Raw genomic sequence first — 11316 nt, 5'->3', positions numbered from 1 at the left:
ATGCTTTTGTGGAAGAAGTGACAGTTTTGTTCATGAAAAGGCAAAAAAAAAATGCTTGGAAGAACACACGTGCACTGTTAGTAGCTGATGGTTTCTAAATGCAGAACCAAGGGGTTCTGTTCTTCTCTGTCTGTTTTTCTTATTATTTATTTTATGTGCATTGATGTTTTACCTGCATGTATGTCTGTGTGAGGAGAGGGTGTCAGATCCCCTGGAACTGGAGTTACAGACAGTTGTGAGCTGCCATGTGGGTGCCTGGGACCTCTGGAAGAGCAGCCAGTGCTCTTAACCACTGATCCATCTCTCTAGCCCATGGCTTGTTTGCTTGCTTGCTTGCCGGTTTGTTTTAATGAATGTAAGTTACTTTGTAATTTGTTTCCAATGCAGACTAACTACTTACTGGGTCTCTGGCAGCTCTCACTGCTTCTCCTGGAGCACAGTCTGGGGTGACCAGTGAGGTTCCTCTTGACAGCCCCCCTTCCATGTAAGCCTCTTTCAACTGGCATTATATTTCTGGTCCTAAGATTTCTCCCGACTTGGAGACATGGTGGTTACATGACGCCAGTTTTGGCCACATCAGTCAGCACCTGTTTTCTGGGGTTCTCTCTTGTCTGCAGCTGACAGAAGTGAAAGATTGCTCTCCATCTTAAGACATGTAACGGTGGAGACCAAACATGCTTCAGGTCCAGGGCAACGGACTCTGGGGGGCCTTGGATGTTCTAGACATGACCAATTAAGCCAGGTTTTAAGGGAGGGAAAGAAGATGCTGGGTGTTCTAGACAGGGGGAGAGTGTTACCCAAGCAGAGATGTGAGGGACTGAAGCACACTGTCCATTGTATTAGGGACCTTAATAGCCTAAGTGCTATAACTGCCATCATAGGGGCAGCATCTTCCGCCTCTGGAGGAAGCCCTTTGGAAGTGCTGGACTGTGTTAGGGGCTCATTCTCTTACACTGGAATGCTGCTAGGAGGAGTAAGGGCTGTGGGTCAGGTGGGTATTTCCAGCCTGTCTGGATTAACAGGTTGGCTGCTGCCATCTGCACAGTATCATGTGTGACCCTGATGTCGTCTTTATCCCACATGCTTGCCACAGCGTCTGGACTGCCATCATCAGCTGTCAACCTCTGGCTGACATCTCTATTGTAAGTACGAACAGGCTGGAGGCGGATGCCTCTCAAGCCACACACCAGTTGTCCTGACGGAGTGCCCGTTCGTGCTCAGGCTCCGGTCAGAAGACTTCCTAGTTCTGACACGCCAATCAATCCTTCGTCATCTTTGGGGTGCTGCTGTCCAGACCCTGAAAGGCATCCCTCCACCGTGGACCTCTTTACATGAGGCCCCCTTCTTCTGAGCACACCATCTTCATCCCTGCCCCTACCATGTTGAGCTCACCCGTGTGGCGCCTCAGCCTGTCAGGGCAGGAGCCCTCTTCGCTGGCTTTTCTCCTTCCCTTGTGAGCCTCCTAGGAATCAGTACAGAGATTCTAGTCTCAGCTTTGCCCCATACTGTGAACCTTGAGCTATAAACCAACCCTCTCTGAGCTTCAGCTTGGGTTGGGTATCACGTAGGCTCCTTCAGGATTCAGACTCACATCTGGGCTCATTGTTTTGGGAGGACTGCACCAGGGCCTGGTCTTTCGTGCCTTTGACTTCAGCCTCCATGACAGTCTATGTTTGCTGTGACATCAGGGTAGGACTCCCCTGGACATCTGGTCCAGAGTGTTGGTACTTTTCCTTATTTCTGCTCATTCCTAGCATTAAGGGAGGAGCACTTTACAATAATAAGAAAAAGGAGGACTGTCAAAACCTTTAAAGGGGATTAAAAACTGTTGTGCGTATGCATGTGCATGTGTGTGCTTGCCCGTGTGCACATTGTGGGCATCAGATGTCAAGTCTGGGTATATTTCTCTATTGTTCTCCATCTTAGTTTTGAGATGGGGTCTTATCAAGATCTGCCAGTCTTCACCCACTCCCCCTGGTGCTGGGCCGGCAGATGTGGGCTGATGCACATAGCTTTGATGTGTGTTCTATGGATCCAAATTTATGTTCTCATGCCTGCACAACAAGCACTTTGCCAACTGAGCTCTCTCCCCAATTACTGGAAGACTGTATTTAGAGCATGTTTTTGTATAAAGACAGAAGAGAAAATGAGCATATTTCAAAAGAAAAGCATTGATCTTTCTGTAACCTATTTCTGTCCTGCTTCCCATGACCCTCCCTCCTTCCAGTGGTCCAGAATTTGCAGAATTGGGACCTAGTGGACGGCTAGGATCCAATTCAGCACCTCGGCCAGCTCTGCCCCCCCTCCCCCGCCTTCATCCAGCCCCCAGGATTTAAGCCTGTGTCTGAGGCCTTTGCAACTGACCTCTCGGTGTGGTGGTCCTGGTTCTAGATGAGCTGGTGGTGAGCTTGGGGGTGTTGAACAGAGTTGAGATGCAGGCAAGAGGTGAGGAATCTGTCCATGTGAGCAGTCAGCCTCTTGGGATGGCCTCCCTGGCAGGAGGAAAGGCCTGTCCCCAGAGCCTCTGAGGTGAGCTGTGTACTGCCAAGAGACTTTATCTTTGTTGTTTTCTGTCTCTGCCACCACCCCAGAGAGAGGGACAAAGAGATAATAGCCTCTTTTATTGGGGACCAAATAGTATAAACTGTGGGACCCAACCTTCCACTTACCCTGGTAATTGAGTAGATCTCTGAACTCTCCCTAGACTCAGGGAAACTGAGGCCAGCGAGCAAGGGTAAGGAACCTGTTCAAAGTCACACAATGGACTTCATGAGCCCACCTTTAAACCACAGGGACCTATGACTTAAGGTCCCTCTTTGAAGCTCAGGATCCTAGTTCTGGTGGCTGCCCTGTCACCGAAGAGACCTCAGAGTTGAGAACTCCAGAGAGGTCCAGTGGAGTGTGGCCTTAGTGCTAACGGGCCTGCTTCTAGCCCTACCAAGGAACAGCAATGGATCCCCCAGGCAGCGTTGCTTCTTGGTTCTAATGCTGATAATGACGCTATCCTCATGGACTCCTCTTTGTGCTTAGATAAAGTGTAAACTGTACTAGCACTTTGCTTACAGGCTGTGTGTGGGGACCCAAAATGAGCTTGAGACAATTAATTAGTCCTTCCCTGCAGCCTCTCTCCCTTCTCAACTGCGTTGCCATCCTGACAAACCCAATATCCCTTTCCAGGACCCCTTCCCCTTCCTTCCAAGGCTCCCTCTCTAGTGACTCCAATGATGGATTGTCCAGCCTCTAGCACCTCCCCTTCCTCGTCCACGCCCCTCTGCCTAGGAACAATCCAGGGCCCAGTATGGGTTCTTATCTTTCATCTGGCCTCTACCTTACAAAGACACAGCTAGTATCTGAGAGGATCTGACCTAATCCCCCTCACCCTGCAGGTAGGGAGAGGAAGAAATGGCACTTTAAGGTAATGTGAATCAATCAATGAAAACCCAAGAGGAGACCCTGAGATTCCTGGTCTTGCACTGCAGAGCTGCAGAGGACCAGGCAGACCTCTTGTTAACTAACCATGGGCTCACAGACAGGGCCCTGTTTCCCCATCAGTTGGAGGAGGGATGGACTTCCTTCTCCACAGCAGCCTAAGGATTTCCCCGTTTACCTGTTCCACGCTCCACACAGCGTAGAGAAGGCAGGTGGACTTCTCACTGGTCAAGGGAGCACAGGAGGTTAGAATATCTAGGTCGTTTCAGGTGCAACTGCAGGAGGCAGGGGAGGAGAGGCAGGGCCTCTGTAATTGTACATTTTATAAAACATGTGAACTGCATGCTCTTAGCCCCATTCTCTGAGGGGAGTCTTCGAGGCCCCATGAGGTTAAGTTGTTTTTCCTAAGTGACGCCTGGTAGAACCCAGGCCTACAGTGTTTAGAAACTAGATTCTTGCTGCTGTTTTTCTGCTTTCCCTGTTCTCCCCTAGGCAGAGATTAGGCCTTCCCTGACTGATGAGGGTGCTGTCCAAGAACTCAGATCTTACTGTCCAGTGTGGGCTGTGGGCTTCTCAGCCGTCACACCCTCTCTCTGGACTTCACTGTGCTCCTGATCTGTATCCAGCAGGGCTGTCTTGAGGGGGCTGGCCTGGCCATGCCAATGGCTGTCCCCTTCCTGGGGTGGAACACGTTGCTTTGTGTTCGTCAGAATGAACAGAACGGACACCTGTACCCTGTAACTTTAATTTAATACAAACTGATCAGAATGCACAAAAGGGGCCATGTTTTAAATAAAAATACTGCCAGGCGTGGCCTGGTGTCTGGGAGTTGAGAGGGCAGGTAGGGCTCAGGATTCCTCTTGCTCAGGGAGGCCTAGTGAGTGGCAGTTGTGAGGGGGAGCCCCCCCAAGTTCATCCATTCTGGTTCCCTGGAGATAGGCACGCTCACTGAATCCCAAGTACAGAATTGAGGACCTGGGATAGCCAAGGAAGGCTGAGGCTGGGAAGCCATTTTGTCTATATTTCTGATGCTACCTGCTCCTTAGGTTGTTGCCTCTGGGCAGGGACAGAGCTATGGAGCAGGTCATTTTTAGCAGTTCTGCTTCAAAGCCAAGGCCTTGAGGTGGATTCATGGATTCTCCTGAGTTCTTCACAGCTGGATTCATTGGCAAGGAAATTGTGTATGGGCCAGGTCCACCACCATGCTAACTTTGTCTATGGTTGAGGCTGGAAGAGAAAAACTACATTTCCCAGACTGCTTTGCAGTCAAAGTCTGGGTTCAGACTCAAGTTTCCACAAAAAGAATCCCTCTGAAAGATGTAGAACTGGGACCTGAGTTGAGAGGGGGTAGGGCAGGCTCGGATGGTCACTTGCTGGCATGGATGGTGGCAGCCAGCAGCTTGTGGGGCAGCTGCAAATGGAAGCAGCATTCCTGGTCACAAGACACAATCCCTCTAGCTGTTGGGAGCTGTTCCTGGAAACTCAGCAAAAGCTCTTTTCCTCCAGCCTGCTCAGTGATCTTGCAAGCCACCAGGGAGCTGATTGCAAATTCTTGTCCCATGAAGTCAACTAAAGTGGGTCTTATTTGTGCATCTGGATCCTAAGGGAGCCAGATGTCAGGTCCAAGGTGGTACCCAATAACAACCCTCCTGGTGCCAGCACTTTCTCTGTCCATGTAGCAGCAGGTCAGAGACCTGGCTGATGAGGATTGCAGGACCTCTGTCCTCAGGGGCTGTTGGGGACTTGGACCATCCACTGGGTGTACAGCCAGGACATGTCATCAGCTTTGTCCTGACAGTGTTCTATAAGGACTTCTAGGGTCCTTATACCTCACCCTGTCCCAGAATCCATGGGCTAGAAGGCAGTGGCCTAGTGTGGTCTGCCTGTCTTGTGTGACTTGCAGATTAGTGAGAGAGGAGGAAACCCACAGCTCTCGGTCTGGCTGCACGGGTGGCAGGAGAGGGTGATCCTCAAATAATCCTGGAGCCAGCTTTATGCCTGGGCCTGTGGACTTGGAGCAAGGGTAAAATGGCCCATAAGTCTCCTGGTCCAGGGTGAGTCAATCCTTAGGCCATGAACATAAGGGGATTCTGTATACCTTTTGGGCTGCTAACTTCTGATCACATCTGATCTGTCACAATGCTAGGTTAGCTGGGCAGGAAGAGGGAGACAAAAGGAGATACCCTGTCCCTGGGAGAATGGGGGGAGGTGAGGGGCTGGGCAAGGGGCTGCTCTGGGGAGAAGCCATGTCACATCCCGTTAAGATCCGAGCTACAGGACATCAACCACGGAGCACAATCTCCAGCTCACGGACGGGGAAGAGGAGACTGGGGGATAAACAATTGGCCTGAGGTCTCAGGGTGGCCATGGTGGGCCTGAGTAGTCCTGGCTCTCCATCTGTCAGGCAAGGCTCTTGCTGGTGGTCACAGCCATAGGAGATTTTGGTCTCCCTGCGCCCAGACTAGATGCGGACGGTGTTGATCCGCAGTGGCTGGACATTCTTGCCGTTGGCGTGGCTCTGGCCGGGGCTGAAGTAGGAGCAGAGCTTGCCGGGGAACTTCTCTCGGAAGGTGTACAGCCAGGACATGTCATCAGCGTTGTAGAAGATGAGGAGGCCCTGGTCATAGTCCAGGAAGACGCCCACCTTGTCGAGCTTGTCGCGGACGTTGAGCCTCGTCCAGGGCTCTGTGCACGCGCTGTACTGGTTACCGTCGTGCATCACGATGCAGTAGAAGCCGCGGCTGGGCTGGATCTGGATGCTGCCTTTGCGACTGGCAGCCTCGTGGGCCAGCCCAATCACCCACTGGGTCTTCTCTGCCACCACTACCTCCCAGTAGTGGACACCGCCACTGAAGGCCTCAGAGCCCAGCACTGACACCTCCACGTCAAAGCGCTTCGGTGAGTCCTGCAATGGCTGTGGGTGTAGGTTCCCGTAGGCCACGATGGTGCAGTCATCCGACAGGATCAGGCGCTGGTGGGCAGTGCCTGGGTCCAGGGTCAGGGCAGCTGGCACTAGATGGGAGAGAGGGGAGGAAGGAGAGATCAGTGGAGAGAAGGTTGTAGACCCACTATCCACTAACCCTGGGGAAAGAGGGTCCTGATTAGTATCCAGGAGGCTACTGACCTACTGTGTGACCCGAATATAAGCCTGCCCTCTTATCTGTTTCTTCCTCCTCTGCAAAATGGAGCAGCCTGCCATCTTTGCACCAGGCTGCAGGGGTGCTCACTGATGGCTACATGGTCACTGGGTGATTACCAGTGCAAAGCCCCAGAGGAGGTTCAGAAGTAAAGGAGTTTCAGAGCTGGGAGGGAGCATGAAGATTAGCCAGGTGATACTGCCCCCTAGAGGACAATCTGGAAACGTGTGTCTCTAAGACTGGTGGGATAGGGAGTTACTAAGTGAGGGGGTAGGATGGGGGTGTGGGGAGTGTGGGGGTGTGGTGTGGTGTGTGTGTGGGTGGTCAGCTTGCTTCAGGAGGGATGGCTCACCCTCACCACTGAATTCCAATTGCCCTGTCGGACATGACATGCAAGTGGTCGAGAAATCTTTGTATTATGATCTAAAAGTACAACCTGCCTGTAGTTATGTACAAATGGGAGGTTGGTTTATTTATTTATTTATTTATTTAGTTTTGTTTTTCTAATTTTAAAACACATTGAGGGTTTTGGAATGCAGTGACAGAATCAGGGGAGGCTACATTTTATTGTTACTGTTTAGAACTAAGAGTGGCCAGCTCTTTTAGAAACTATATCTCTAAGGGTGACACCATTGACACAGACAATCTCCTGAATGGTGTTGCAGTTACAATATGAGCACCTGGTTGCATTGTTCTCTTTTCCAGTGTAACTCTGCATGACCTTCTACATACTGACCTTCGAGATATTTAATCATGAACTAGGGATGTAGTTCAGTTGACAAAGTCCTTGCCTGGCATGAACAAAGTCGCAGGTTTGATTCCCAGCACCTCGTAAAACTGGGCCTAGTGGTATATTCCTGCAATTGAAGCGCTCTGGAGGCAAGATGACCAGAAGTTCACGGTCGTCTTCGCGTCCACAGTGAATCCGAGGCCAGGCTGTGCTGCACGAGGTGCTGTCTCCAAAGAAGTCTAGCTACCATCTGCTTCTGTTTTCCCTTTATAGCATGACCAGTTGTTACAAACACACATGTACCTTATTGTATATACACATATATTAAAAAGGTCTTAGGTATGATCCAAGATTTAAAATTTTGTTATTAAAAAAATAGACACTAGGTCCCCAAAGTTTGGAAATTCTAATCCTACTAAAAACTCTTCCATTTGAGAGACAGGAAAATTGAGAGCCTCAGGAGCCCTGACTGATCTTAGGTCAAAAGATGCCGGCAGAGCTGGAACTGTTTAAGGTCACCTGGCACCTGGCCACAGCCCACCCATCTTCATTTGGGCCTAACTCCTCTGCTCATGCTGCCTACCCCACCCCCACCTACCCTACACCCCCTCTGCTGCAGAGATCACCCAAAGAGGCTTGAGCTGGCTCCTCCCTCAGCCTCTGGGACTCCTGCGCTCTCTCTGTGCCGCTTGCTCTCCACATGGGCCTCGGCCCACTGAGCACACTTCTCACCGGTGGGCTTTGTACCCGAAGCCACGCCCTGGGCTGCAATGATCTCGGCTCCTCCTTGAGAGTTCAGTGCCCATCCGGAGCCCAGGATGGGCAGGCTCCCGGGCACTCACATGTCCTTGCCTCTGACAGTGCTGAGCGGCTGGTGCGGGCTGGGTCACCTGGTTCTGAGCTGGCCATACCGGCTCAGCAGGTCTGATTTGACAGACTCCTGAACTCTTGTCAAGACCTCTGGTTTATTCCTCCTGCTTACTTTGATAACCTGTTCCAGGAATGGAGAGAACCTGGGATTGGCACTTCTCAGCTAGATGAGTCTTTCCAGGCCAGAGCATGACAGTGGTAAGACAGAGCGGAGGAAGCAATGGACTATGGCTACAGTTCCTCAGAACCAAGGATGTGTCCCAGCTCCCTGACTCTGCAGGCTGCATATACACAGAAATAAGATGCCCCGATGCTTCCCACGAGGCAGCCACAGCCGGCCCGGCATCATGTTTCTGGTGCAGCCCTAACAGGCCGCTTGCTGACGTGCGTGGAGCTTCTTCCAGGAGCTGGGTCACGGGCAATTCACTTCTTCCCCTCACGCTTCCTCAGAGTGCAGAGAGCTGTGTGGAATCAGGAGCCTGGGTCTAGAGGGTCCTTTGTCCAGAGATGTGAACGGGGAGGTTCAGGACAAACACATGTACTTTTGCCTGTATTCTGTCAGTCCCTGCGCAGTTGGTCAGAACCAGAAAGATCCTGCCCTGTGCCCTGTGAAGAACTCCCACAGTAAAAGGAAAGGCTAGAAGGATGTGTGTGCGTCTCTCTGTGTGTGTGTGTGTGCATGCATGTGTGTAAGAAACTAATTAGATACAGATGCTGCCTTGTTTACCCCACAGGCAGTGGGATCCATTGGGGTGGAGTGGATATGTGGATGCTTTGGTTTCCAGGGAAAACAACAGCAATAGGGAACGCCAGGCTCCCATATCCCAGGTGCCTAGGATGGTATAAGGAGATCGGTAGTGGGGAGACCCCGAGGGTCAAGGAATGGTCAGGGGATACTGGCACGCCTCAGCCTGACTCTTAGGTCTGTGTAGGACATTGTGGGCCCCTTCCAGAGCTACTGCGGAGTGGGCTGGGCTCCTGGTGGTTCTAATATCAGTGTGACAATGAAAAGCCTGTGGGCAGAAGACAGCCTGACCTCCCTGAGTACTGCGTATGGGAGGGCAGAAATACCCATCCTCTGCGCAGGCCCTGATTCTGCAGGGATGGGGCCAGCTCCTGGGGCCAGGGCCAGAGCTCAGTCTGGCATTTTCCTTGGGAGAGAGGCACGGCCTGACTCTGAGATTGTGAGGCACAAGAAGTTCTCCCATCTCGTCTTAACAGAGGGTCCTATCTCCAGACCCCAAAGGTCTCTCCCTGAAGCTGGCAGAAGCAGTGGCTTTCAGAGGGAGCAGTTAGGGACCTGAGGGGCACCCTGGTGTGGCAGCTCCCTTCCCCCTCCTCCCGCTAAGAAGCTCTGTACCCTCAGGAGAGTGGCGAGACCCAGTGGAACCAAAGTCTTTCCCCAGGCTCACTCAGGTCAGAGTCCACCTCTAGCTGACATTCCTGACATCCTTGATTTATAAACAAAAGGTTGGGCCTGAGGCCTGTCTCTTCTCTAGGTGTGCCCTGAGTCTCTGAAACCGCTCTAAGGCCTTGGGGTCAAAAGGCACCCAGGAAGGGTCACAGATTTCCAGACTCCATGAGAGTGCTTTCTGTTCTTCTTCAACTATCACCCAAGCAAGCAGAGAAAGACTGCCCAGGCACCCAGCGAGGGCGCTCTTTGGTCTCCAGTACAGCAGGGGTATGATGGGACAGGAAATACACTTGTTTTGTCCCCCTCTCCAAGCCAGGCCTTAAAAAAAAGAAATCTGTTCCCACAGGCCTCTCACTTCCCCAGGCCCTCTGTTCTCTAAGCTTCCTAGCACAGAATAGGCATTGCCCTAATGAGAGCACCACAGCAATTCCAGGTGACAACGGTTGTTGCCCTTTCTCAGAAGGGGAAACTGAGGCTCTCTGAAGTAAGTGGCATGCTCAGATTCTACTTGGCGTGAAAAGTGAGTTGGGAAAATGAGCTGAGTCTTTCCACTGTGTGGCCCCAGAAAGTCTGACCAGCTCCGGGAAGAGTGTCCCATGAAACTTAATAACAAAGAGTAAAACTTGCTTACTAAGTTACGGATCATCTTTACAAAGAAACCGGTTCACTCCCTTATCTACCCTGGGTAACAGCTGGGACCATCCCTAAGGTTTAGGTGAGAAAACTGAGGTTCAGCTGAGGTTCAGCTTTGCCTTGGGCCACACAGTGGGGCGGGGGACCATCCTGACACTCAAAATGATTAAATCCAGATGAGGAGCAGTGGGGGAGAAGCCAGACAAGGCCGGGGAGGCTGAGGAGGGAGAGGAGTGTCTGGTGTCCTTGGGACAATGGGCTGTCTGGCTCGCTCGGAGTTTGCACCTGGGAGGGGGTGATGGGGCTGGCTTGGCAGAGGGTGTGTGTGTGTGTGTGTGTGTGTGTGTGTGTGTAGGGCTGGGGGGAGGGGCTGGAGGTGGTAAAGCATGGAAGCTCCAGCATAGGAGACAGGTGTTCGATGGGGTTCTCAGGTGACCCAATGGACAGGTTGGGCTGTAAGGGAGGGGGAGGCAGGAAGCCACTGGAAGCTACAGTTAGGTCCCTGGGGGAAAGCAGCCCTCCCATCTGGACATAAAAGACTCTGGTGCTCCCCGAGGAGGAGCTGGAGTGACTTCATAGGTTCTGCAGACAAAGAAAGGGGCCCCGGCTAACCAGGTCACTGTAGTCTCAAGTCCCACGGGCATTCACTCAGGGCAGAATGCTCGGGTCACACACCTGTCCCCTCAGTCCTTTTGCAGGCAGTGTTTTCAGGGCCTGTGGTCTCAACTGAGGCAATTTTGTTTTCAAAAAATGTCTGACCATGGCCGGAGACACTTTGGGTTCCTGAGACAGAGGGGAAGGGAGGGTGGCATCTCCTGAAGAGAGGCTGAGGGTGCTGCTAGCCTCCTGTGTGGAGGTCAGGGCCTCCAGCAAGACCTGCATCCATCCTTTGTTCACTTGTGACAGAGTCAAAAGAGGAATACTACCATCTCTGTTATCTAGAGGTCACCAGAGGTCTAGAGGAGGAAGGCGGGTATCTCAGGACCTGCAGCAAGGCCCTTAATTCAACACTTATAGAGTACCTACTGTATGCGCCAGGCACTATCCTGTAGGTAGACCTGGGTCTAACATCCATTCCTTTAATTCTTTCATAAACAAACATT

General features: G+C 51.9%; 1 protein-coding gene across 2 annotated transcripts in view; it reads right to left on the bottom strand.

The window, feature by feature from the left end:
* Window positions 1-4162: 4162 nt before the first annotated feature.
* Trim62 (tripartite motif containing 62) overlaps window positions 4163-11316 on the bottom strand; it is a 28363-nt gene continuing 21209 nt past the window's right edge. For both annotated transcript variants that reach the window (XM_052177431.1, XM_052177432.1), the window contains exon 5: window positions 4163-6441. In XM_052177431.1, coding sequence (XP_052033391.1) covers window positions 5891-6441 — 551 coding nt within the window. In that variant the 3' untranslated portion in view covers window positions 4163-5890. The remainder of the gene's footprint in view (window positions 6442-11316) is intronic.

This window comes from Apodemus sylvaticus, chromosome 3, assembly GCF_947179515.1.
Source record: "Apodemus sylvaticus chromosome 3, mApoSyl1.1, whole genome shotgun sequence".
Classification (NCBI taxonomy): Eukaryota; Metazoa; Chordata; class Mammalia; order Rodentia; family Muridae; genus Apodemus; species Apodemus sylvaticus.
The sequence above is the reverse complement of the archived record's forward strand: the minus strand, read 5'-3'. Positions and strand labels throughout refer to the sequence as shown.